Below are 27,965 nucleotides of genomic sequence, written 5' to 3' on the forward strand. Positions count from 1 at the left end.
AATAGTCCTGAAAATAGTAGGCATTTAAAAAATATATATATTTTAATAATTTAGTTTTTAGTTTTTAAGAAATACATACTTAAAACACTTTGCCATAGATTTCCAAGCTGAAATAACCGTTCAGGTAAATGGTGGGAGGTCTTGTAGTGCCTTTCACTACTGACCGTGTTTGTAATGGTATGATGTTTGCCAGAATGGTCGGTAATGAATGAACCCGGTGGCTCTGAGAGACACATACGGGGGTCCTCACGGTGAGGTTTTCCCGCACAACACGGCACAGCTGCGCCTGCGGGACTGTCGCTTCAATAGACGGGGGTCAATGCAAGCCCTGCGGGGACGAGCGCATACCAAATCGGGGAGAACAGAGAGGCAGCGGGAGGGGGAGGGGCTCCGTATCCAGCGCACGTAACTTTGCGAACGTTTAGGCTTCGCGCGAAGATAACGCAAAGTTCTCGTCACGAACATTCCACTCGAGCTATAAAAGCCTATTTCTTTAGGCGAGACAAGCGTGAACTGCGCTGAGATTTGGGAAGGAATCTTTATTGTTCAGATCCCTCCTCCTTCTTGGGAAGTGGGAGGACCCGAGAAGTTCCTCGCAAAAGGGAGAATTGTTCCAGGACTCAGTCATCCAAAAACGTCCTTTCAATGCAAGAACTTGGGGAGCCGAAGAAAATGTCGGTGCTGCTGCAGCAGTGAATTACTGAAGCAGTAGCGGTTTGCGGGGAAAAGAAGGAGAGGAATTGCAGTTTTCTTGGATTAAACAGCGAGAAACATTGGAAAAAGTCGACCAACGAAAACTAGTGGATTCAACTCCAAACTTACTGCACGTTTTTGGTAAGTCTCTCTCTCCTCCCCCCAAAACATCTCTTGTTTTTAGGAACCCCACCATGCTATTCTAATAACTTACTCGAGTTTCCTTCACTTTTCATAGTATTTCCTACATTTTTGCTCTTTTGCGAATACTCACCCTGTAAAAATTATCGCGTGTTGTTAATCTCAGGAAGATGCCTTTTTATATTTTTTGTGAAAAGATGCGGGTGTTAGCTAACTAACGTTAGCTATTTTGGTTCGACGTTCATTTATCAGATTGCTGCAATAGATTTCCAACTCTCCGAGGTTACGTTTATTGTTTTTTCTTCTTTAAAATGTATTTAGTAGTAGTATTTGTGACGGTATTTCAATAAAAGACGGCTAACGTTAATTGCGCTTTGGCTGCGTCTGTGATGTTCATTTGTCCACTTATGCTAATCATAGGCAAAATTAAAATACGTCTGCATTTATGAGATTTATAATATGTCTGTATCAGCGTATCATTGTCAGAGTGTCAATAAATGTGTTATGAATTCTCTAAGAAGAATACATGAAAACGTTTGCATAGTTTTACAGGCCTCATTCAGCTGTAGTAGTTGACATTACTGTGCTCCACACAATTTTACACGTGAATAAATCATGTATGTTTATATATTTTGTCATTCTATTAACATTCTGACTTTTGATTTTTTTTGTTGACTTTTGATTTTTTTTTTTATGTTGATAAAACAAGTTGGTCAAATGTTGATTATTGTTGGTCATTAGGAAATTGTGCCTAAAATATTAAAACTATTTGTTTGTAAACAATTACAAAGAAGTGTTGTAGCAGTTATATAAAAATATTTGCTTTATTGGTATCTAGTTTCACATTATTGAGTCTAAAATAGAAGTTTTATAGCTATTAACACATTTTCTTCTTAATCAGTTATCATTTTGTCTGTTAGGGAAAAAATACATTTGTGACTATTTAGATTGCAAAACAACATAATATAATGGATAATAAATATATGGCAATGAATGAATATAACAGCAATAATAATAAGCAAAATATTCATAATGCATATTATATTTTATTGTTGTATTCTAATGATTTAGTTATTATTATAAAAAATGTCAATATAAGTGATGAAAATTATACTGTTGATCTGTAAGATGTCATTTGTTCAGAAAGCCTTGCTGTATTGTGGAGACAAAACCAAACCTAACTGATGAACTGCTAAAGATTTGATTTCTGACATTTGATTTGCAAAATGTTCATACAGTCCCGCATGCTTATTATAGAGTTATAACAGGACAATACTGTTACAAAGCTGCTAATGTAGTTTATCAGGACCCCAAAATGTTAGCACCCAGGTGCTGCATTGTTCTCGAAAAAGAAAGAGAACAGGCCAACTGAGAGGAATGCTGGCTGACCTTGCATTTGTTTCAAACTAGTTGATAGATTCTTGCGAGCCGAATCGCTCTACTCGAATGCCAAGAATTCAATTTGAGGAAAAACTGTGGTAGCTGGTTTTTGCTCAAGATGATTGGTGGTCGGGTGGATCAAAGTTGTTCCATAATTGATTCCAGTCTGATTATCTTGTTGGCTTTCATAGTGCTCTGACCTTATTTGGTTATAATGCTGGGAAGGCCTATTAGTTATGCACAGATGGATGCACAGATTTCAGATGACATGCCCTCACTGCTCCGCATTCTTTCAGTGTAACAGGTATCCCATAGCTGAGCCAGAGAGGCCCGTCTGGGGATTTGGAAAGGTTGATAAAGGCATATAGATGGGAGGGACGAGGCTGATCAGGTATCAGCATGGTAGAGATGTCAGGGATGTGACATATGTCTTTAAACGCTCTTGTTTTCATAAAAAAAATATGAGGCTGTAGGCGTCAGCATTATGAACTCATTTCTAGTGTGTGTGACCAAATGAGAGCTGATTAGTCTTGTTGGATGTGAAGGTTTTTTTTTGCCGCAGAGGTTTTTGGACCAGCTTATTGTTTTCTTTAAGGGTGTAACTTTTCTGTTAATTTGCAGAAGAAGGCTGTGTAATAAAAAACTCCTCCAGGTTGGCTTTCATGTCTGTTTCAGCGGGTATGTTCATGCAGTCATAACAGCCTGGAGGCAACAATCTGCGGGTTTGTGTGTGCGTGCGGGTAAAAGATGCTCTCCAATCAGGATTATCTTCTCATAGTGGAATGCACAGCGTGTCAGTCTGCTATTTCCAAACGTGCTCTGAATTATCCAAAGCTCAAAAGTATGGCAGCTGTCAAGAGGCAATTTTTAGCCCGCAGTGAAGAATAATTGTCTCTGAAGTATAAAGTCGCTGTTGGGGCCGCACCTGGTCGAGGTAATTTAGTTTCAGAGCTTTCTCCATTTCATTAGGCACATGATAACACCTGGATGTCCAGGTGGCTGGTTGACTTTCTCACTTTCTCATGTTTGGTTCCTCTTGTTTTCTTGGAAAACCCTAATTGTTAAAGGGATAGTTCACCCAAATATGAAGATTTGCTGAAAGTTTACTCACCCTCAGCCTGTCCAGAAAGAGTTTGTTACTTTATCGGAACAGATTTTGGAGAAATTTAGCATTACATTGCTTGATCACCAGTGGATCCTCTGCAGTGAATGGGTGCCGTCAGAATGAAAGGTCAAACAGCTGATAAAACATTGCATTAATCCACAGGTAAACCACACAATTCCAGTCCACCAGTTAAAGACTTGTGAAGTGAAAAGCTTCATGTTTGTTAGAAACATTAATGTTAATGGCCAAAATATGAATTCATATAACCCATAAAAATGCTTCCTCCTCTCATATTAAGATCCACCTATATATTTGTTTTAAAACTGTTTTTAGTGCTTGCTCTGTGCATATTTCTCTCCTGATTCAGTCGAGACAGTTTTTTCACTGGGTAAATTAATATGGATAGAGGTTCGAAATTAAAACACTTAATGATAAATTTATTACATTACAAAACATACAGCTTTTTGCTTCACAAGACATTACTCAATGGACTGGATTTGTGTGAATTACTTGTAGGTTTTGTGGTGTTTTTATCACCTGTTTGAACTCTCATTCTGACGGCACCCATTCACTGCAGAGTATCCATTGTTGATCCAGTGATGTAATGCAAAATGTCTCCAAATCTGTTTTGATGAAGAAACAAACTCATCTTGGATGGCCTGAGGGTGTGTATTTTTGAATGAAATATTCCTTTAAAAGCAATATGTGCATTTACTTTAACTCTGAAACTTGTGAAATACTCAGTAACGTGTTACCTTGTCACTTCACTAGTCGTTGTGAAGACTGTATTATGTCAAGCACTTGTTTGATCCAAGTTGTCTCTGTCATCAGGGAAATGCACAAACATAGTGGCACGTTGCTGTTTGTGTCAGTGTGTCTGTTGCAAGCCGGTGAGATCATTGATAAACTCCAGACCCTGGTAAGTAAGCAGCGACTGTTTGCAGACAAACAGCTCAGTGTGTGTAAAGCTGATATTTGTACAAAGATTAAGGATCGTTTGACAAGCACAGAGTAATGGAGACATTCTCACAAGACCATTCACACTCTCTCGATAACTCGTCTTTAGAGACCTATAGCTCACTGTCTGAATCACACACATGCTCTGAAACAGTTCTGCAAACACATACTCCATTAGTTGTCTTCATTGTCTGTCCAGGATAGATTATATGCCACTTTCATGTTCTGATAATTGGAATTTTATAAATAATTCTTAAAAATTTCCATCAAATTCACTTGTTGAAAATTGTTTTTTTTTTTCCTCTCTCAAACAAAAGGAGGTTTTAAAAGAGCTTTTTAAATGCTTTATGATTTTTGATTTGCAATATACACTACTTTTCAAAAGTTTGCGATCTGTAAGATTTGTTTAATGTTTCTTGTGCTCACCAAAGCTGCATTTGTTTTATTCTAATAATAGAATAAAAGAGGTATTAGTATTATTGATATAGTATTCCAATTTTAAATAACTTTTCTATTTTAATATAGTTTAAGGTATAATTTATTCCTGTGATTCAAAGCTTATTTTTCAGCAGCGATTACTCCAGTCTTCAGTGGTCACACAGTCTTTCAGAAATCATTCTAATATGCTGAGCAAAAAACCTTTCTTATTATTATCAATCTTGAAAACAGCTGTGCTGCTTAATATTATTTTGTGCAAACTCTTTGGATTATTTTTTAATAGAAAGTAAAAAAACAGCATTTACATGAAATACAAATCTTTTTTAACTTTATAAATGTCTCTACTGTCACTTTTGACCAATTTAATGTGTCGTTGCTATATAAAAGTATTTCTTTCTTTCAAAAACAAAAATCATACTCACCCCAAACTTTTAAAAAATAGTGTATAAACACCTGTCCTTCAGCATAGCCGTTTTGTTTTGTGATGAAATAGGTAGGATGTTTTCTTCATCTTTATGCCTTTTGGACTCCATGGTATGTTCAAAAGCCAAAGGCTACTGTATTGTTTTGCAGTTTAGGGTTTGTTTATTATGTGGTTGGTGTTGCTTTTGATGTGTCTGCAAACTGTGTGGTCATGGATATTGCAGGTGTTTACAGTTGACAAGGGCTTCCTCTGCCAAAGCCAGACCTTTGGCTCTGAAAGACCCAGTTATTTGACATTCACCATACTAAACCTGTTTTTAAAAGACGTTTTAGACACTTTTCAGCTTTAAATGTCCTATTTTGTTTGCTTTTCGACTGTTTTGTATCAGTGCTGTTTACAGCCATTCACTCAGGCAACAGAGCGTTATTGCATGAGTGCATTATAAATCGTTTTGATGTTTTATTTTTATTATATATTTTTATTCCCCACCCCTTTCTGCTTGTTTTTTTTCCGATCTTTGAAACTGGACTCTTGCTGGCGAGCACGCAGGCAGTCTAAGCTCACTGAGTTCCTGTTGAATAATGTGGAGAAATTGCTTTAGATTTATAATTGGTTCCATTCACTATGATGGAAAAGCTGCCAGAGCATGGGCCCCTCCGTCCTTCCCTCTCTCCGCTCATCTGCACAGCTATGAGCTCTGTGTGGTTTTACAAGAAAATATGTTCAGTATTAATTTCTATTCTTTATTTTGTAATGTACTTCACAATGGCTGCATGTGTTTGAGAGTTCGAAACATTTGTTCTCCATCATGATTTGAAAAGTGTTTAATTCTGTTAGATTTTTTTTATTATATTGTAGTTTGAACCGTATTCAAGCAGTTGGTTCTAAAAGTGATTATTTCTTTGAATTAGAACAGGTTTTGGGTCCTTGTGAGAGTGCAAATGAAAATGATCAACTCACACGCCTCACATATAACATATATCTTGTTAAAAATAACAGTTTTTTGGAATTTCTCTTTGTAAGCTGTGTGTGAGGTGATCTAAGCTCATTGAACCCATTTACTGATTGACAATATTTTCCTAATAAGTATCACCAAGGCAGTTTTGTAATGGATTTTTGGTTAGCTGAACCTCTTGTAATATCTGCCTTGGTGGGGAGCAGCACGAAAACAGAGTCAGTCTAATCCTAACTGACAGTTCCCATCGTCTGGCTAAACGGAGGTATGCAGTCATGTGACCATCCTGCTCAAAGAAGCCGAACTCAATAATTAGCGTGTGCTAGTTAATGCTGCCTTGTTATATGAATTATGCAAATATCGGGGTGCTTAATTGATCAGAGCCCCTGGACTTGGCTCGATCGTTTGCTCGTTAATCCATTGAGTGGGTCTCATTATTGTATTTTTTGGGCAGGGTGGATGTTGCTCATTAATAGACTGAAGGGTACGGTGATGGCGGGGGTATTGGCCTTGTTAGTGGTGCTTTTGATGTTTAATTTTCCGGCATGGGAACGACTGATGTCTTTGCAGTGAATTGTGGGAGTCTAGGCAGACCTGGAAAAGATTCTGCTTTGCTTACACCTGCTAATCTGTTCTGAGAGCCATGAGAACGTTCCAGAGGATTAAATGATGGTGAAGAGCCCTGAAGGTAAAGTCATGGCTGTGGCAGCAGGTGAACTATGCCCAGAGTTTAGTCTGGGTGATATATTGAATATTCATGATGATTTTGCTTGGGATATAATGAAGCAATATTTTAAATAATACAATCATTTCAGTGGCCTTTTTATTTGGCATAAAGTTGTTAGATTAGTTAGTCTTACTACATAATTTTGTTGTTGCGCCACTGATTTAAACTTCAGGTCTTCTTGAAGTTTGATTTGTTTCTGTGAATAAGTTCATATGGTTCATAAATCACTTAAAAATCAATTTTCCGTTTACATCATCAATCAGAAATGTTCACTGAAGATTCTATACTGCATTTATTGTTTACAATGCTTTTCCAAAAAAAAGCAAAAGAAAAAAAAAAGCTGTTTTTGATGTATTTTTAGATTAACACAGAAATGAAAATTCAGTCTTCTGTTAATTTACAAAAAAACTTTTTTTTTTTTACTGTATCTGTTTGGAGTTAGTCATTTATTTACTTATTTTTGGAAAGAAATTAATACTTTTATTCAGCATGGTTCGAAAGTCACATATGACACATTTGTAAAGGCCATTTCACACTGAGCGCGATGCGAAAAAGCAAGGCGAATCGCCAACGAATGTTACTTTCACACCAAGCGCAAAACGATTGATGGCCTTCTGATAATTCACGCCTGCACGCTAGGTGACGCTGACCAGCAATGCATTTTTCCTTATGTAGCCTGTATATCTCGTATATGGCTTTTACTTCGTCCACTGCTCAATATGCAACATTAAATGAAGATAAATAACTTTTGGTTCTTCATCAGAAACACAAACTATCCATAATGCTTACAAGAAAATATAATTGACTCTATAATAGGCATAGGTATAATGGGTATAATGGACTGAACGCTACCTTCTTGTCATGTGTCATAAACATCCTTTATTGTTACATATTGTTTCATTGTTACATAAAAACATAAACAGAAAATATATTGTATGAATATAAATATATCTCTATGTTCAGACACCAACGTGTTTTTACGCTCGTGCTCAATACAGTCTTCTGAGCTTTTAGCGCCACCGCGTCGACCTTTTGGGTAACAGCAGTTGCTCTGGCCACGTGATGTAATGCTCAAATCTTATTGGACGGCCCATATTTTTGCTTTGCGAAACTGAAAAGATTCGTCGGACTGGTTCGGGGAAAAAAAAAAACATTCACATTTTCGGTGCGCGAATGTTCACCGTCTATGTAGAAGCATCCATAGGAATCTGTTGCTTTATTCCAGAGCGTCATTGAGTCCGATATTCGTTTAGCTTTTTCGTGCTCAGTTTGGAAAGGCCTTAATGTTACAAAAAAAATATCAGAAAAAAAGTGATTGTGGTTTCTACAAAAATATGGAGCAGCGCAACTCTTTTTGATTTTGGTATTGATGAGAAATGTTTCTTGAGCAGCAAATCAGCATATTATAATGATTTCTGAAGGATAATGTGACACTGAAGACTGGAGTAATGTCTGCTGAAAATTCAGCTTCACCATCACAGAAATAATTACATTTTAAAATACAATTAAGTAGAAAACAGTTATTTTTAATTGTAATAATATTTCACAGTATTGCTTTATTTTACTGGTATTTTTGATCAAATAAATGCAGTCTTTGTAAGGATAAGTGACTTCATTCAGAAACATAAAAAATTAAAAACATTTGTACTTTTTATCAGTGGAAGTTTGGTCAAAATGGTGGTTCCTCTGATTGCAGACAAATATATTTTCAGCCATTACAGAGCATAAATATTGAGATATTCTGTTTATAGAACATTAAAATGTGTTGTTAATCTATAATGAGGCCAAAATTTCAGTAAAACTCTCCCTCTGAACTGTAATTTCTCCATTTTTGACTCCTTCAGCCAAATGGCCAGCAAACTTCAACCATCCACCATCTTAATTTCCCCCCTCTTCGGTCAATCACCAGTTGACATCCACTCTCTAATTTGGATCCCTAAAGCTTAGATCCCCCTACACCCACCCCCACATCCACCAACCACTTTTGGCTCTCAAACTCCCCCAGCCCAAAACTGCAAACCTCACTTGTCCATTGAGCTGCCCCCATCAGCTCTTCCTCTGGCCCTTCTGAGAAACGTCTCTCCTTTCACAGGGGGCCGTAAGGTTATTGTCCGTGCGCCGGCTCACTGCTTTACAATGACTCTCCACTCTATTAAGGTGCGTTCTGCCTGTTACCGTCACCCAGAGCAACGGGCCTCCCGCATGGCAGATATGTGCTGCGGCATTGTGGGCCATGGGCCCGCGCGGGCAGTTGAACCCAGCACTCCTCACACTTGACACCGCATGTGTTTATCTAAAGGGGGGGTATTGTGATGTTTGGAGAATCGAGGATGGGTCGGGGGGGTCTGAAGGACATAAATAGGGTGAAGGGAGAGAGGGGTGATAAATATTCAGAAGGAGCTAAACCCCACCTCCTCCCCTCGCCTCCTCGTTACTCTTCTCCTCCCTCTGTGCGGAAAGCAGATGGAATGTGAACGGTACGAGGGAGGCCCACGGGCGGCCGAGAGCGGTTTTATCCAATTAGTAGGGTTGTCAAAATGAATTTCACACAGGCTGGAGGACAATAGTGACCAGAGTGGCCCTAGAAGAAAGGACTCCATTTAGTGACAAAGAGGCATTATGAAGTCACTTCAGTATTATGCTTTTTGTCTCTCTTTCTTTCTCCTATAAACAGAGTCTAAACGCACATGCCTTTGTACAGCCCTTAACCAGATGCTCAGATCAATGCGATCTCTACTCTCTAAAGGGGCCACATACTTGTACCGCAGCACGTTTTTCGCTTACAGTATCATTTGACTCCCCCTGCCTGTGCATCGTTGGTGAAAAAATGGCAGCGCTATGAATTATTTCCCGTTACAGTTGTGGCTTGATATGAATGTGAACTGTTTGTCTCAGAGGCGATGACATGAGCTGGATTGCGCATATGTGTCTGAGTGAAGCATGTGTGTTCAAGGGGATAACTTCTGACGCCTGAGACAGGTGGCTTGACAGCCAAGGAGACACTATTGCCGCCTTTTCCAAACCTATAGGGCAGCTGCCCTGTTCCTGTTGACAGCACAGCTTTATTGGCTCCAACGAGCCTGATAGTCTGAGTAGATGCAGTAGTTTATTTGATGCACAGAGCTGGTTGACAGAGCTGTCATTTGCCTAATAAAATCAGTTATACGCTATATGTATGTTTTTATGCCTCATAAACATAAAGAGTTGCTAGTTTGTGATGTATTGAAGATGGTAAAGTTAAAGTTAGCTAGGTAAAGGTAAAGCTAGCTGGTTATCATATGAGATTTTGTTGTGGGAATTATATTCATAGTCATCACTTTAATCATTTGTTAAGAAAACTTGATATTTAAAATATTACATACAAATATAAAATGTGTTTTTATTTATTTTGGCTAAATATTTTTAGATATTGAAAACATCGGCAGGGCAAATTACAAGTCTGAACTATGTTCTCAACCCGGCTTGAGATTATTTATTGAGTTCTACCAATGTTTGTCTACCAGTTGTTGTTCACTGAAAGTTTGTTGAAATGCATTTTTAACGTTTCACTGGCTGAATGATTGATACTCAAGTGCTCAACAGTACCTGACTATTGATTTAAATATTAGGTCATGGCAAAGTAATATAACTAGCTAATTTGGATGGGATTTTTTTGAAAGTTGAGAGAATATTGTTCATAGTTGTCACTTTGAGTGGGTTTGAAAATCTAAAATTATTTGCTATAAATATATATTTTGCATTAAATATTAGGTTATTTTTGAACAATCTGAAAATAATCTGAACTTTGTTCTTGACCAGTACAATGTTTTGCCAGGTTTTTGTCCATTGGAGGTTGTAGAAAACACATTTTCAGTGTTTAATTGGTTGAGTGATTGACACCCATGTACACAACTGCACCTGACTGTACTTCCACACCTCACAGTCACTGGCTGTGGTCAAAACACAACTGAAACAACCATCTTCGTGGCCTAATGGTTAGAGAGTTGGACTCGTAGCCCAAAGTTTGCGGGTTCAAGTCTCAGTTGTAGGTGGGGGGAGTGTATGTATAGCACTCTCTCCATCTTCAATAACACGACTGAGGTGCCCTTGAGCAAGGTACCGAACCCCCAACTGCTCCCCGGGTGCCAGAGCAAAAATGGCTGCCCACTGCTCCAGGTGTGTGTGCACTTAGGATGGGATAAATGCAGAGCACTAATTCTGAGTATGGTTTACCACTAATTTTCACTTTACACCTACAGTAGTAGTAATGGATGTAGTTGTAGTATTAACAGCAATGTCACCAGTTGTAGTATTACTGTTCTTAGTAATTGCAATCAGTATCAGACATGGTGGTAAATCATTCATTTTCGCAGTAATATTAAAAAGAGCAGCGACATGAGCCAATCATTGACCTGATTAAAGCTGATGACTTATAGAGCTTTAACTAAGCATGGAGAACTTGACCAAGTGTTCACTTAAAGTGGTAGAAACTAGTTGCTTGTCAAGTTGAGTGTTTGCTTAGGTCAGTATGATCTTAGCTTCACAGTGAGGCTCCCCGATGTGCCTGGAATCAGCGTCATGTCGTTTCCACTTCAGAGGCAAGAAACAAACAAGCTAATGTTGTAGCGGACAGCAGAATCCATCAGCATTTTAACACATATGGTAATTAAAATGATGAGTCCAACATTTCCAAATCAGTCGGACTAAATAACATCTCTCTGCAGCGTTATGCAGACAGCATAACTTGTTTATTTCTGGTGTTGGAAACGGAAAAACATTTATTTAGGGCCAACCCCAAAGTCTGTAAATGGCACACATTCTATTCCGTCAGCAGAGTTTGGCTAATAGCTAATGGCTATGTACCTACCAGCTCCAGAAAAACAACTCCAGATCCCAAGACGCAGACTTCATTTATTTTTGCAGGGTTTTTTCTAGAGTTGTGTCGTGTGGTTCCTTCCCATGTTTGAGCTCTCAATCTTTCTGTGAGGCTTCATTAATCATTACTTACAATTGATGGGAGTAGAGTTGTGTGTGTTTGTGTGTGTGTGTGAGAGCGAGAGATTTGCAGTCTGGGAGCAATGGACCACCCTCCTCCTCCTGACGGGAAGTTGTTAGTTTAACCTGACAGGAAAGAATTCGGGAAACTTGGCAGTAAGAGTCAAGGGAGAGAAACGCTCCCTTTCCTGCATTAACTGTTAATACACTAACCATTACTCTTTTTCTCCTGCTTGCTCTTTCTCCCTCGGTTTGCCTCTTTGTAAGGATCACATTACACTACTCAATATTTCCAGAAAATACAAATGATATCACCCCCACCCCATTGTCCTTTGTGTGCAGGTTTTTTTCTTTTGAAGCCGCCTGTATCGGTTACACCTGAGTGAGGGGGCTCAGATTTCCCCCTCTTCTTATCCGGGCACCCGTCTCAACAGTTCGACCCGCTGAATGTGGGTTCAAGCGGATGTGTGTTTCAGCATGTGTTCTGTGAACTTGTAAGGAAAGATTGTTTCAGGAGTAGCAGAACACCGTTTCTGCACCCTTAAAGCGGACCATGGGATAGGAAAGCTTCTTGTAGGGTCATTAATAAGATTTCATGTTTTTACATTTGCATTTAGTCATTTAGCAGACGCTTTTATCCAAATGGAAGCAATCAAAATCAACAAAAGAGCAATTATATGCAAGTGCTATAACAAGTCTCAGTTCGCTTAACGCAGTACATGTAGCAAGGTTTTTTTTGTTTTTTTTAAATTATATAATAAAAAGAAAACAGATAGATTTTGAAAGAAGTCTAATTAATACTGATCAAGGCTGCTTTTATTTGATCAAAAATATAGTGAAAGTATTGTGTAATATTACAATTTTCAGAAATCCTTCAGAAATCAGTCTGATGTGCTGATTTAGTGTTTAAGAAACATTTTTTATTCATCAGTGTTTGGTTTTTCAGGGTTTCATGAATAGAAAGTAAAAAAACCAGCATTTTTTTTAAATATAAACCTTTTGTAACATTATAGGCTAAATGTCATTATTTTCACTTATGATCAATTTAATTTGTCCTTGCTGAATAAAGTACTAATTTCTTTCAAAACAGAAAAAGTACTTAATGACTCCTGACTTGGATTTCACTCTATATTTGGTCTCTTTTCTTGTTTTTGAGGTTGTGGGTTGTGTGTGTTCTCACCACATGCACAATGTAGTGTCACATTAACTAGGTTTTCAGCTGATAACCTCTTTCTCGCTCTCTCTCACAGGGGTAGTGTATGGAAGATGTCTGGGATATTGGATTGGATACCCTGGGAAAGAAAGCGGAAGATTCGAGTGCTGTGTGCCCTGGGTGCGCTGCTGTGCTGCCTGCAGGATAGTGCAGCTGTTAGAGGTGGGTTTCTGATGTCTTAGTTCTTCTCCATCTGTTACAAGACCTATTCCTACCAAAACATCATAAAGTTGGCTTCATTTGAGTTAGAACAAGCTGCGTTCAGATCCGGCACCTATTATAGCCGTTTGTTTTGGATAACTGATATATTTATTCACTATTATTATGTCCCACTTTCTCTTTCTAGATGATGTCCCAATCTTCACCGACGAACCTCTCTCTTTGGTACAGAAACTGGGGGGCAGAGTGACCCTGCTCTGCAGTGCCTTGCCCAACCATGTCAACATCAGCTGGCGTCTGAATGGCAGAGAGCTGCCAACTGGGGGCGACGAAGAGCTGGGAGTGCTGGTGCGGCCCGGTTCGCTCTACATCCCCTCCCTTTCTAACCTCACCGTGGGCAGATACCAGTGTGTGGCCACCACCAGCGTCGGGTCCTGCGCTAGCGTGCCGGCCAACATTACTGCAGCTAGTGAGTACACACACTTACATTTGTTGTATACATATTTACACACAGTGTTGTGAACTTTTCTGTGCTAAATTCAAAGGGCTCTGTAGTGTGTGGTTGTGTGCCAGCTGTACTGCTAGTGTGTGTGTGTTTACCTTAAGTCAGTCAGTGTTGGAGCACGGGAAGGGGCGTGTAATGTGACCCACCATAATGCCTGTGCGTGTGTGTACGGGTGAACCACGGACCCTATTAGTGAAGGGCCTCCTCCCTGTTCTCCATTGCTTCCCTCTTTTCATATACTTAGACGGAACGGAATGAGACAGAAAGACAGAAAAAGAAACTGTGTGTGAATTTTGTGAGAGTTTCTGCATATACTACCATTTAAAGTTTGGGGTTGTTGTAATTTGTAAGAATATTTTACAATAATACTTTTTTACTGTATTCTTAGAGTAATATAAGAGACTCAATAACCTAAAAAAAATCAACTTTTGAATGATGGTATGCATTGGGGTTCAAAAATCTGTAATCACTACTGAAAGTGATTCTATTTTGTATTTTTCTCATTTATTACAAGCGCTTTCATTACGAATCATATTGCTAGCGTAATAATTTGAGTGAAAAGTTGAAGTCTTAATGTCTTAGTATTTGGTTTGTCTTCCTTTCACTTTAAAGTGTTAGTTAATCCAAAAATGAAAATTCTGTCATTAATTATCCCTCATGTCATTCCAAACCCATAAGACCTTCATTCATCTTCAGAACACAAATTAAGATATTTTTGATGAAATCCGAGAGCTTTCTGACCCTGCATATAGACAGCAATGCAACTACCATGTTCAAGATCCAGAAAGGTAGTAAGGACATCGTTAAAATAGTTCATGAGTCTTTTTTTAGACATGAGGGTAATTAATGACAGAATTTTCATTTTTGGATGAACTATCCCTTTAATCACAGCAGCACTCAAGCTGAACTCCACAAGTTTGTGTAAAACCTGATGATCATGTTCTCCATCATGATTTGAGATGATCTTGAGCTTCAATGGAAGCGAGAACAACTGACCGTCTGTACAAAAGTATATACATGACCACAATTTTTTTTTTATTTGTGGTCTATAAAAAATTCTGAATTTCTTGCTAATTTTACATCATTATAAATGTCAAAATCCTTCAGTTTATTTAGTTTTATTTTCATAAACTGTATGTGAATATGTGCCACATACGAAATTCTAAAGAACTGTGTGCGTGCATGCGTGTTTGTGTGATAGTGTGAGCAGTGTAGGTTTGGCGGGACTAGTCGAGGCAGGATCTTCTGTCAAGATGAGACGCGACATGAGATTCTTGACACCATCATCACCTCCCCAAAGCAGGCATGCTTTACCTCATCCCCCCCCTTTCCCAGCCATCCCTCTTTCAAACTCTGCGTTTCTCCTCATGGCATTTAATGGTGCATTGGATTTCAGTCCTCTCAAAGCTCATTTGTTTTTTTCTGACTTTGAGCCTCCCTCATTTAACTTTGACTCTCGTACATTTGCGAGATGTAATTGATAAGGACTATGAATTAGAAGTCGAGGGCTAGGGGCACGCAGATGCAAGCTCTTAGCTGGGGCCCCCCGTCTCTGATGATCCCACATCGGCCCCTCGCTCTAATTCAATAAAGACCTCCTCCCTTAGTCAGCCAGGGGTTGGACGGTTCCTCGGGGAGGGCACTGCGTGTGATCGCGAGCCTGTAGTTGTCTCACGTCTCCATATTTCAAAGCTCTACCCATTTGTTTTAGCTCTGTGAAAGAGCTTGGCTCTCCCTGGTATCTGTCTCTGTAGGAATCCTGTCTGAAGCGTCTCCCACCAGGGAGGCCGTTGCCTGCCTGAGCATTATTTCAAACTCTCCTCTTAAATTCCTCCACAGACAAGCGAGCCTCCCGTGTCCTTCCAGCCAAGAAACATTCCTATGGCACTCTCTCTCCCTTTTCTTCCCTCTCTCGCACACAAAACACACACCTCTTCACATATGTTTTTAATACATGGCGTCACTAATTCTCAATAAACTCTTGGGCGAACTTGTTTTCTTTGTCATCTTTTAGGGTTTTCTTTGTCATCTTTTAGGGCTACACATAGTCTGACTAGCAATATTCCACACAATAGTTACTACATCATCTCAGTATGAGTTTTAAACGTCATACAAACATGAGCACTCATACACACACAGGCTCAGCGGCCCCAGACATAAAAATGATGAATGCTAAGTAACCGTGCAGCATGTATGAAAGCATTGCCAAGTGGAGTTGGAAACGTGTCTGATCTATTTTATAAATACTATTAATCCTGAATGGCTCCCAGCATTCCCTGCTCTCCAGACCTCCAGGAGACTTAGAATGTACCGTATGCATGCAAACAAATCACACATTCACCCTTTACCTCCTCACATGCACTCACAAACATATTAGAGGCATATAAACATTTGTTTCACAGTTTTTCCTTGTAGTCTGCCACTGTTCTTTCATTCATTCTTTCGTTCTTTCGTCGTAAAACAGTTTAAATGCAGTCCATATGACTTGCGATGTTCCAAGTCTTTTGATGTTATATGATGGCTTTGTGTGAGGAAGAGATGGAAATTGAGTAGCCTATTTATATGCTGACAACCTTTATCTAGCCTCAGTCCAAATCCTCACCCAAATCCATTGTATGGCTTTGCTAGATTTGAAGTGAGTTGTTTTTTTGGGTTGGATTTTTAAATGTTTTTAAAAGAAGTTTCATATGCTCACCAAGGCTGCGTTTATTTAATCAAGGATACAGTGAAAACAGTAATATTGTGAAATATTACAATTTAAAATAACTTTTGTATTTTAATATTTTAAAATGTATTCCTATGTTGGCAAAGCTGAATTTTCAGCATTATTACTCTAGTCTTTAGAGACACGTGATTCTTCAGAAATCATTCTAATATGCTGATTTGGTGCACAGAAACATTTCTTATTATTGTCAATGTTGGAAACAGTTGTGCTGCTTAATATTTGTGTGGAAACACATTTTCTTGGATTCTAGGATGAATAGAAAGAATTTAAAAAAACAGAATTTATTTACAATAGAAATATTTTGTAACCTTTTGTGAGTTATAAAAGTTTTTAATCTCACTTTTGATCAGTTTAAAGCGACCTTACTAAAAAAAAAAACATACTGCCTTCAAACTTTTGAGAATTAGTGTATATGACTTTTTATTTTTGTTTAAAACGTTTAATGTTATTAATTGCATGTATTCTCCCTCTTTCCCCTCTTGCACACCTGAGGAGGGGGAGGAATGTTTTGAGGAGAGGGAGGTGATTGGGAGTCAGAGGAGGGGTTAAAGGTGTGCACTGAGGAATTTAGGAGAGGTGTGGGGCGGTGGGGGATGCTGGCAGGGGTGGGCTGTAAAAAGACCCTGATTGATTTAGCAAATGGATCGTTTCCCCCCCAAAACATTCTCCACCCTGCTCTCAGCCTCATATCCTGGAAATCTCATCTCCCAAGAAATGATTTCAAAAAGCAATTTCACTTCAAAAACCAAGCGATGAGTACTTTCAGAGTACACATGCAGCTGGTGTCAAAGAGTTTATCAGATGCTGATTATTTAAGTGCTCATCCATCATTGTATGTCTTTTGGCTCCAGGAATACTTAACAAAAAGCTTTTTTTAATCTTTACCTCACAGATTTTTTGGCTCTGTTGTACATAACTTTGAGACGTATCAGACGCCAAGGAATATAACTAAACTCTGGAGAACAATGAAACGATTTGATTTGTGAGAGGAGTAATGAACAGTTGGGGAGATATTTGATTAAGTTCGGGGTTTTTTCAGGACAGCACTGTGCAATTTTCCCCGTCTGCCTTTGGAAAATATTCCCTTCACAGAATGACACACAGACTCACTTAGACAGAGTTATTCCATTTTATTGCAATCCAAACTGCTTTTCCTCCCTTGAAACTCAAGAGATGGCTGACCTTTAGCCTTTGACCTCATTTTAGCCTGGGCTGACTTGAGCTTAAAGAAGCTAGACTTTCTGTCTCTGTTTTTCAGAGCTATTGGGTGTCTGCCCATTTGATATCCTAGTAAAAGTCCTAAGCATATGCACTCTAAAGCTTCTCAGTTTCCTGAATGGAATACAAAGAGGCTTTCAACTTCGAAATTCTCAAAACCGACACTTGGACGTTTGAGATTTCTTTTGCTTTTCTTGGTTTAGTGTGTACGCTATATGGTTGAAAAACTAATCATTCTTGTGTGTTTGCGTGCAGAACTGCGTGATTTTGAGCCAGATGACCAGCAGGAGATTGAGGTGGATGAAGGGAACACAGCAGTGATCGAGTGCCATCTGCCTGAGAGTCAACCCAAAGCTCAGGTCCGCTACAGTGTCAAACAGGAGTGGCTGGAGACTTCTAAAGGTACATTTTACTAATTTTTTGGTTTGACATATTTATTCTTAATTTTGCTCAACATACACCAGTTGTTCTTAATCAGGGGGCCTGAGAACTACTAGGGAGCTTCAGCACACTTTCATTTGATTTTCACAAGATGTAAAATGTAAATTAATTGATTAATGAAAAGTTTAAACCTTTAAGAACATTGCTTTTGAGATCACGGAATTTAATTTGTTTTAATATTTAGAATCATTTCATTATTTTGGTAACACATCAGTGTAGAGACCAGTTCTCACTATTAACTAGTTGCTATTAGCATGCCTATTATTAACTTATTGGCTGTTTATTAGTATGTATAAAGCACATATGACCCACATTCTACATCCGTAATCCTCCTCAATACCTAAACTTAACAACTACCTTACTAACTATTAATAAGCAGCAAATTAGGAGTTTTATTGAGGCAAAAGTTGTAGTTAATGGTTTGTTAATAACGAAAATTAGACCTTAAAATAATGTGTGACCATTATTTTAATATATTGCCACTCCTAGTTTCTATAAAGGAGTCCACTGCTCTTTTTAAGTACATGATTGCAAATGCACAAAGGTTTCATGCTGAAATGTCAGATTACAAGGTACAATACAATGCAAATGTTTGTTTTCTTATCTTTGCCACAAGAGGTGCTATTAACGTTGACAGTCTTCTTTTACAGTTATTTTGTTCAACTACTGAAGACAATGTTGTTGAACAAATTAGTTCAATTTGTCATGATTCTTGCTAGCTACCTTAGTTATAACACATCCAGTTGAATGGCATAGACATTTGATTGTAACTACTCTATAAAATACTCTGGATTAAGTATATTATGCACTTCACATTTATGGCTAAAATTTAAGCTCTGTTTTACCTGAGCCATCATTAGGTCTGAATGGAATTCAAATACGATTTGCTTCAGTTATTTCTGCTATTTTTTAAATGAACACTAGTTGATTCTGGTATTTGGGTGTTTGACAGCTCTTGTCTTGTTGAGAGTCATCAAGTCTTTGTGTGTTGTCTAGTCTTGTCCACTCAGCAAAGCGCTGACTGTTAGCATGATTGTCTTTGTTGCAGTTACTCTTGCTGTTCATTTATTTAGTTAAGCGATGAAGATCACAGCTTAGATTTAAGAAATGTTGCAGATTCTTAAACTAGATTCTGTTGACAAATCTGTTTATACTATCTTGTCCTAAAGATGCCAATCATTGGTTCTCTGATTGTGTCTTAGGGAATTACTTGATCATGCCATCAGGAAACCTTCAGATAGCCAATGCTACACGGGATGATGAGGGTCCCTACAAATGTGCTGCTTACAACCCTGTCACCCAGGAAGTAAAAACCTCCACCTCTACCGATCGTCTTAGAATACGACGTAAGTGGATACCAGAAAACACACACACACACAAGTACATTTTTGTTGATATAAAATTGAGTAAAATGTATCATCCCGTCTAGGTTCAACATCTGAGGCCGCACGTATCATCTATCCACCTGCGTCTCGGTCCATTATGGTGAATAAAGGGCAGCGGCTTGTGCTTGAGTGTGTGGCCAGCGGCATTCCCACTCCACAGGTCACATGGGCTAAGGATGGTCTGAACTTGCGAAATCATAACAACACCCGCTTCTTACTTAGCAACCTGTTGATTGATGCTGTAAGCGAGAGCGACTCGGGCACTTACGTGTGTCACGCTGATAACGGCATCGGCTCTGCGAGTTCTGCGAGGGTGCTGTACGACGTGCAGGTGTTTGGTGAGTATGATTGGTAGAGAGGAAGAGTCTCACACTATGGGGCTGCAGGAGTCATGTTAATGCCCATCAAATGTTATTATTTTATCTAATGCTTTACAATACACTAATGAATGATTTAGATATCATGATGATTCAATACTTTTACAGCATTTCTTAATCTAAATTAATATTAATTTATACATGCATTAATATTTTTTAACATCAAGTTGTGTATATTAACATTAACTAATGTATTATGAACAAACGTTAATTAACAATTGACAATTTATTTAAATACACTGCCATTCAATAGATTGGAGTCGAGAAAGATAGCAAATATTTGATCAGAAATTCAGTAAAAACAGTATTGTATTATAGTATTGTGAAATATTATTGAATTTAAATTAACTTTTTTATGTTAATAGAAAAATTAATATTAATAAAATATTTTAAAATATAATTTATTATTGTAATGACAAAGCTGAATTTCCAGCATCCATTACTCATGACATGATCCTTCAGAAATCATTTTAATATGCTGATTTGATGCTCAGTAAACATGAAGCAGGATTCTTTGATGAATAGAATTTATTGGAAATATAAATCTGTTGTATTATAAATGTCTTTACTGTCACTTTTGATAAATGTAATGCATACTTGTTGAATACAAGTATTAATTTCTTACTTGAAAAAAATCTTACTGACCCCAAGCTTTTGAATGGTAGTATATCTAGATTAATAAATAATAATAAAAAAAAAAATCAAACTGATACCCAATACATTAACTGACATGAAGTGGGGTATAAAATGCAGGAACCAGGGCAGTGGTGGAACATTTTATGTGTGTGATGGCACAATTTCAATTTCCAGTAATTTAACGCTGATTTAAGGTAATAAGCATCTATCAGAACCAAAGAGAAAATTGTTGATAATAAGCATCCAAATGAACCCACAGTACATTTACTGAACAGAAAGAGCGTGTTCGTGAGTGTGTGTAGGATTGAGTTTCTGAAACATTGATGAGGTTGTTTTTGTGGGCTCGTCTCACGGCAGCTGTGATTAATTAAGCCGCTCTTGCTGCTGCTATAATGAGCTTGAGCTGATTCACTAGCAGCCAACCATCAAGTTTTGGAAGAGGGTGAGAGAACTTAGTCTATCCCAGACTCCTCTGCGGCAGCATGCCATCAAAAACAGCACTCATGCTTTGTGCTGTTAAACCATCAACATGCTTGTTGGTTTATGCCATTCAGCATTTGTCCTGATGTTTTGACATACACTTGTCTGAAACTCCCTTCTTTTGTCTTTCAGAGCCTCCCCAGGTGCGTGTGGAGCTGCAGCAGCAAGACGTTGCATGGGGCGACACGGTGCGTTTCAGCTGTCAGGTGAGGGGCAAGCCAGCACCCACTGTGGTGTGGCTCCACAACGCTCAGCCCCTGAGCCCGTCACCACGGCATCGGATGTCCTCGCAGGTGCTGCGTGTGCTCAACGTCGGGCCGCAGGACGATGGCATGTACCAGTGCATGGCGGAGAACGGTGTAGGCAGCTCACAGGCAGCCACAAGGCTCCTTACTGTCCCGACAGGTATAATACTTCATTAAAAATAATAATAAGGTTGATGTTATTTGTTTTAACTGTTTAATTATTAAAATATTATTATTTTACTGTCCATTTATTTATACTACTACTACAAATAAAAATAATGATTGTTAGTTATTAAATAAAAAAGGTATAAATAAAAATGAATAACAATTATCGCTTAATTGATTAATTTTATCATTATTATTTTTACTGCTGTTAGTAGTTGTAATAGTAGTATTTGTTTATTTTTTTTATTTTATAATTAAAAGTTAACAAAATAGTTAAAATGTATAAAATAAAACTTATTATTATTACGCTTCATTATATTTATATTATTATTTATTAATTTTATAATGTTTTTAATTTTTAATATTAGACAATGCAAGTTTATTTATATAGCACATTTCTTACACTATGGTAATTCAAATTGCTTTACATAAAAGGAGCTAAAACTGTTCAGAATACATAAAATTAGCAGTTTTATTCAATTTTATTTTACTTTTAATTAAAGAGAATAAAAATAGTTCACAATTTATAAAATAATTAAATAAATAAAATGTGTAATAAAATTGTATTAGTATAATAATAATAATAATTATTATTATTTATTATTACATTTTATTTTATTGACATTATTTTTATTGGTAGTATTATCATTAGTTTTATCATTTTTTACTTTGTAATTAAGTGAATAAATCATATTTCACAATTTGCAAAATAATAAAAAGTTATATTAATTAATACAATTCAAATTAAATGGCATTAAATTATATTTTATCATTTATAAATGTATTTACTTTAATAATTTACAGCCCATTATATAATACATATACTTGTAGTGTATTTACTGATTTATAATAGTGTTTTCCACATTTTAAAAAAAATTTCTGCTATGCTGTCTCTGGTTTCAGTGCCCTCACGGTCAGGTAAGCTGCCCCTGATTCGACCGCTGAGCCCAGATAAGGTGTTGCGGGAACAGCCACCATTGAAGCCTGTGGCCACCAGTGCTGTGCTGCCTTTCGATTGCTCTGAGATCAGAGTCTCCCCCGCTGAAGCGCCAGTCATTCTGAGTCAGCCACGCACAGGAAAGGCAGACTACTATGAACTTACCTGGAAACCCCGTCATGATGGAGGAGCCCCTGTGCTGGAGTATGTCGTCAAGTACAGAAAGGTACAACACAGCTCAGTTCATTCTTACAGTGTGATCTGCTTCGTTTCACTCGACAGTGACTGTCATGTGATTCCACTCCTCTGATGTGTACTTTTCTCTCTCACAGGCTGGAGAGTCTCCCGGAGAGTGGACCACTAACACCATTTTAGGCTCCCAGCACAAGCTTACACTGACCAAACTGCAGCCCGCCAGCCTCTATGAAGTGGAGATGGCCGCTAAGAACTGTGCTGGACTTGGGCAGCCTGCGATGATGACTTTTAGAACAGGCAAATGTATGCAGCTATATGATTTATTTTTTTTATATTGACCTATTTTTCCGGAACATTGCAGGACTACTTTAATAACTAAATAAATAAGCAGTTTGAAACTTTAGTTTGAAATTTAAAGTCATTCATGCCTGAGACAACTTTTTGGCACAGCAGTCAACTATACACTTTAGTGGTATAAAAAAGTATTTCACTGCAGAATTTGCTTTTCAGAATCAAGTAAGAATTGTGCAGACAATGGCAAGATTTTTTTCATATCTGTTAAAAAAAGGAATTAAGTAGTGAAATAAAATGTATCTTTAATGTTGGTCTGCAGGGCGAAGAGGAGGACCCATAGGCCCCCAAAAAACACCAGTGCCACCTCGTCTCTCACGTGAGTATACTTTTGCCTGTGATATAACAGCTGCAGTAAAGTACTGAGAAACTGTAATATTAAAAACAGCTAAATAAATAAATATATATATATATATATATATATATATAAACATACATTAACATTTATCAGTGCCTAAGAGTTCTGATCAATACTATTCTTACTATTAATTATGCTAACATGACTGTTCTCTTGATTTCTTTCAATCATAAATGAAGGATGAGATTACAGTAAGTGTGTTATGTGTTAGTGTTTGTGTATGTACAGTGTGCATGCTCACACACTCTCACTGCAAGTATTTGTTGTTTTATTGACAATCTTTTTTTGTCTTTCCAGCTCCAGAAGCTCCAGACAGACCCACTGTCTCCATGGCCACAGAGACCTCAGCCTATGTGACGTGGATCCCTCGTGGGAACCGCGGATTCCCCATCCAGTCGTTCCATGTGGAGTACAAGAAATTGAGGAAAGGCAGTGGAGAGTGGGAGGTGGCTGTGAACAACATCCCTCCCTCTCGCCTCTCAGTCGAGATAACAGGCCTGGAGAAAGGTGAGATTTGCATCAGTGTTTTCAGTGGCAGATGCAGAAAGCGATAACTAGGATTATCACTTATGATGAAAGAAGCGATTTTCAGTTTATTAATTCCAAAAAATCTAAATGTAAATAAATCAATCAAGTAAAAAAAAAAAAAAGAATAAAATATAAAAATATATATATATAAAAAAAACAAATACAAACATTTTTTTAATAATGCTTAATGTAGTTAAATAATAAATTGAGTTAAAGAAATGCCATTGGACAAGTGAGAAGTTGACTTTGTATGTATTTCTTTCCATTGCATTTGCAGGAACATCTTACAAGTTCAGAGTTTTGGCCGTTAATGTGTTGGGATTGAGTCCACCAAGTGCTCCCTCTAAAGCCTACACAGTGGTGGGCAGTGGTCCACCAAACCGACGTCCCATTGATGGACCCTACATCACCTATAATGAAGCCATCAATGAGACCACAATCATCCTGAAGTGGACAGTAAGCATTTTCTTTACTAAACACTTTTCCACGGTCAAATTCAAGAAATGTGAGCCGTTTGTTGTCACAATGGCATTGTCAGACCTTGATCTAAATATTTCTATTCTTTCTACAGTACACACCGGTCAATAACACTCCCATTTATGGCTTCTACATCTTCTACCGACCCACCGATAGTGACAATGACAGTGACTACAAAAAAGACGTAGTGGAAGGTAAGTCATGTATTTCCTTTATTCTTTAATTTTCATATAAATATATAATAAAGAAATATAAAATGTAATTGTGTGATGCTCTTTTAGGTGACCGATATTGGCATTCCATCACTGACCTACAGCCTGAGACGGCTTACGACATTAAAATGCAGTGTTTCAACGAAGGAGGCGAGAGTGAGTTCGGAAATGTCGTCATCATGGAAACTAAAGGTTTGTGTCCTTTTCCTCTCAATCACATTGCGAACTGCACCTCAGCCAATTTCTAGAACAAAGATCTCTTCTGAAAACACAGATCTTAAGTGTGAACATCTGTGTGTACTTACAGCTCGCCCTCACCAGAGGACCACACCTCCAGAGACAGCGTCGTCCAGACCCGACCATCCAGGAAACCCAGTTCCCCGGCCTGGTGATCTGCCTTACCTCATTGTGGGCGTTGTTCTCGGAGCATTTGTTTTCATCATTGTGGCCTTCATCCCAATCTGTCTGTGGAGAGTTTGGGCCAAACAAAGTAAGAGCCCTTTTAGAAACATGAAAACTTCACTATGAATCCAAAAATAAAATAGAAGGATGCTCATGAACCATGAAATTTGTATTTATTTTATTTCAGAACAAACTTTAGACATGCGCTTTCCAACATTGGCAGCTACAGTTTCTCCATGCCAGTACACCATGGTACCTCTGCAAGGATTGGCTCTTGGTCGACCCTGTCCTGTAGACCCCCACCTGACCCCTGCCCACACAGTCTACGCTCCGAAAGGAGAATACATTCCCAATGGGAAACACACTACACAGCACCTTCCTGAACACCAGGTAATTTTGGCACTTTGAATGGTGCTTAATAGGGGTTGGCTATATGACTAAAATCTTATATCAGTATATATCATGATAGTTATTTTGCTTTAAATAAGGTCTTTATGATATCAAAATATTTGATACCATAGAAATAAGGTAATAAATGTTTAAAAACACTGCGTATTCTTCACTGTGTAAATTAATTATATATTTCTTCTTATTAAAGTTACAAAAGTGATTGTCAAAAGCAGTGAGAGATTTCTCTTTTGTTTGTTGATTAAAGGTGGGGTAAGTGATTTCTGGTAGCCAATGTTGATATTTCAAATCACCAAAACAAACACGCCCCTACCCCAGAAGGGTCTCGTCCCTATTTTGATAGCTCCGCCCCACACATATGTACGCAACCCAGGCAACGATTAGTTCTGTGAAACAAAGCAAAACCAATGTTACTCACCTATCGAGAAGAAACAAAGCAACCTTGGCATCCGATTGCAGGCCTTCCCGCTCCTTGAGTTCTCTTCAGCGCTGGAAAGCTGATCCGATATTTACACGGGTTCTACTTCTTGCCTTATCGTAACACCGTGTCTACCCCGGACACGAGCGGCGCGGCGTGACAAAATACTATAGAACTCATAATCAGTGATGCTGTCTACACTGGATGCAGCGCGGATACGTGAATACGTTTTTGTGACCATGCAGCACAGCAACGTCTCGCGAGCGTTTAACTGCGATAGAGACTATAGTCCAAAATCTCTACCAGTTAATCATATCTGTCGATATATTGGCCATCCCTAGAGCTTAAAGGGTTAGTTCACCCCGAAATGAAAATTCTGTTAAGTAATAAACTAAGAGTAATAAACATCTTCAATTGCTGTTTTAGGCCAGTGAATGAAAATATTGCATTGCATTCATATTCAAACTCTTGTCTCTCTTGTAGGAGGATGCTGGCTATGAGCTGGAGTGTGATGCATTGTTGCCACAGAAACTTCCCAATTCGCAACCACATATCCATAATTACTGTAATGGGTAAGAATTGTAATACTGCTTCATTTTATTATAAAATACCCACTTTTAAAGTGCCCCGTATATTATGTGTTATTATATATTCATTATTGAATATTGTTTGTGTCACATTATGGAAGTAAAATGGGTTGCAAATGGTGATTGTTATACATTTAAGATATTTAAGTTTGTTAGGGAAATTGATTAATTTGAACTTTTTTCTTGTTCTCAGGGTGCCTGGCTGTCCTGAAGAGGGATGCTGTGTGCCTGATGATTCCCCCTTGCAGGTCCTTAGTTTATCAGATCCTACGCAGCCATCTCACTCCATGCAGGCCGATCACTCCCTCACTGAAGCAGTTCACATGGAAGGGGAGCTCAAAGCTGGTACGTTCAGTTACTTCATGTATTACAATAAAGGTCCAAAGTACCTGCCAAGTTTAATCAAATTTAGCTTTTGAAAATACACAAAATATTTAATTTAGTAAATTATTAAATATTTTATTTTGTAAAAGTTGTCTGAATGCAATATTTTTTCCCCACAGACTTGTCCCTGTTGACAACAGTTGATACAGGCATAAACCGGTTGCTCCAAGATGCTGAGCAACAGGAAGTGGGAGTAACTCAGAACACGAAACAGCTTGAGGAACAAGGGACACATGATCCAAAAGATGGATAAAACTGTAGAAAATACGCAAGAAAAAAAGAAAATATTTATTTTTGTATAACAGATGCTATATTTATATATTTATGTATTTGTACATAATACAGTTTTTTAGAATGTGTATATATAGGTTGTTTAAATCAGATGTAATACATATTTTGGTATGTTTGTCTGTTACCACCAGGACTTTTTATAAGCATGCTGTATAAATGATCCTCATGTGAGATACGAACAACCTGACACCTCAACACCATACATACAGTATCAGTAATAAGCTCCAGATTTTCCACTGGCAAGCATCTGTTGATGTTTGAAGTACAGCTAGTGGGAAGTATAATGCTTTTAGGGCATTATGATTATGATCCATTCATTATGAATGTTGGAATGTGCAGTGCTTGGGGACAATTGACTGTTTAAAAACACTTTGCATCAAAAATATTTGTAGAAAATGTACGCCTTATATGCATACATATTTTATGCACAGTATGTTGTATCCACATACATTTAGTGGCTTTTTGGCATGTAGATTCTACTGTGAGGTTTAAATACTCAGATACACACAACAAATAAACAGTTTAAGAACCTTTTGATTGTAACTTGTTCCAGGTGTGTCCTCAGTTTTAAATAAGGTATTGTGAGTGGTGTGCATCTTGTCGGTACAGTGTTTTACAGCTTTGTACATACGTTACTAAGATTTATCTATTTTCATCATTAACAAAAATGTTAACAAATATATGCAAAGTATATGCATTCTGTGTGTAGTAATATTGACTATGAAAAAGAGACCATATATTGTAGGTATTTATTTTGTTTCAGTAGCCTGGATGCGAGACATTCTTAAAATGAACATGCCTACCTGCAATATGCTGATTTTTATATTTTAAACTGGTTTGATGTAGTCTGCTTGTATAGTTGTACTTTTACTTTTGGAGACCTGCAGTTCTCCTGCATCAGTATTAGCTTCTTCCCACTGTTATAAACATGAAACATGAAGGAAATGATCAATCTCCAACATATTCTAGAAGTGTAGCTGCATGGTTACATGGATTGAGCACTATTGCCTGTAAATAAAGCAAAAGAAATCTTATTTTTTGTTGTCATTTTCATCTTTTATGTTTGTACTTCCA

General features: G+C 37.9%; 1 protein-coding gene across 1 annotated transcript; it reads left to right on the forward strand.

Moving 5' to 3' along the window:
- The first annotated feature begins 416 nt into the window (after positions 1 to 416).
- Positions 417 to 27,925, forward strand: boc (BOC cell adhesion associated, oncogene regulated). The gene is made up of 19 exons (XM_058765987.1): positions 417 to 834; positions 13,045 to 13,169; positions 13,354 to 13,635; positions 17,870 to 18,016; positions 19,258 to 19,401; positions 19,485 to 19,778; positions 21,066 to 21,338; positions 22,247 to 22,506; positions 22,613 to 22,778; positions 23,089 to 23,145; positions 23,482 to 23,691; positions 23,990 to 24,168; positions 24,284 to 24,383; positions 24,471 to 24,593; positions 24,709 to 24,891; positions 24,991 to 25,193; positions 26,113 to 26,201; positions 26,410 to 26,561; positions 26,720 to 27,925. Exons 2-19 carry the CDS (start codon positions 13,061 to 13,063, stop codon positions 26,851 to 26,853), a joined length of 3,105 nt encoding a protein of 1,034 aa, XP_058621970.1. The 5' UTR covers positions 417 to 834; positions 13,045 to 13,060; the 3' UTR covers positions 26,854 to 27,925.
- The last annotated feature ends 40 nt before the right edge of the window (positions 27,926 to 27,965 follow it).

The sequence above is a fragment of the Onychostoma macrolepis genome, chromosome 24 (genome assembly GCF_012432095.1).
Source record: "Onychostoma macrolepis isolate SWU-2019 chromosome 24, ASM1243209v1, whole genome shotgun sequence".
Classification (NCBI taxonomy): Eukaryota; Metazoa; Chordata; class Actinopteri; order Cypriniformes; family Cyprinidae; genus Onychostoma; species Onychostoma macrolepis.

Bases quoted from the DNA above. Each gene is read 5' to 3' on its own strand.
- boc (XM_058765987.1), top strand. From the start codon at position 13,061: ATGTCTGGGATATTGGATTGGATACCCTGGGAAAGAAAGCGGAAGATT. The intron at 21,339-22,246 runs GTATAATACTTC...CTCTGGTTTCAG, and splicing joins GCTCCTTACTGTCCCGACAG to TGCCCTCACGGTCAGGTAAG. The intron at 24,169-24,283 runs GTAAGCATTTTC...TTCTTTCTACAG, and splicing joins CAATCATCCTGAAGTGGACA to TACACACCGGTCAATAACAC.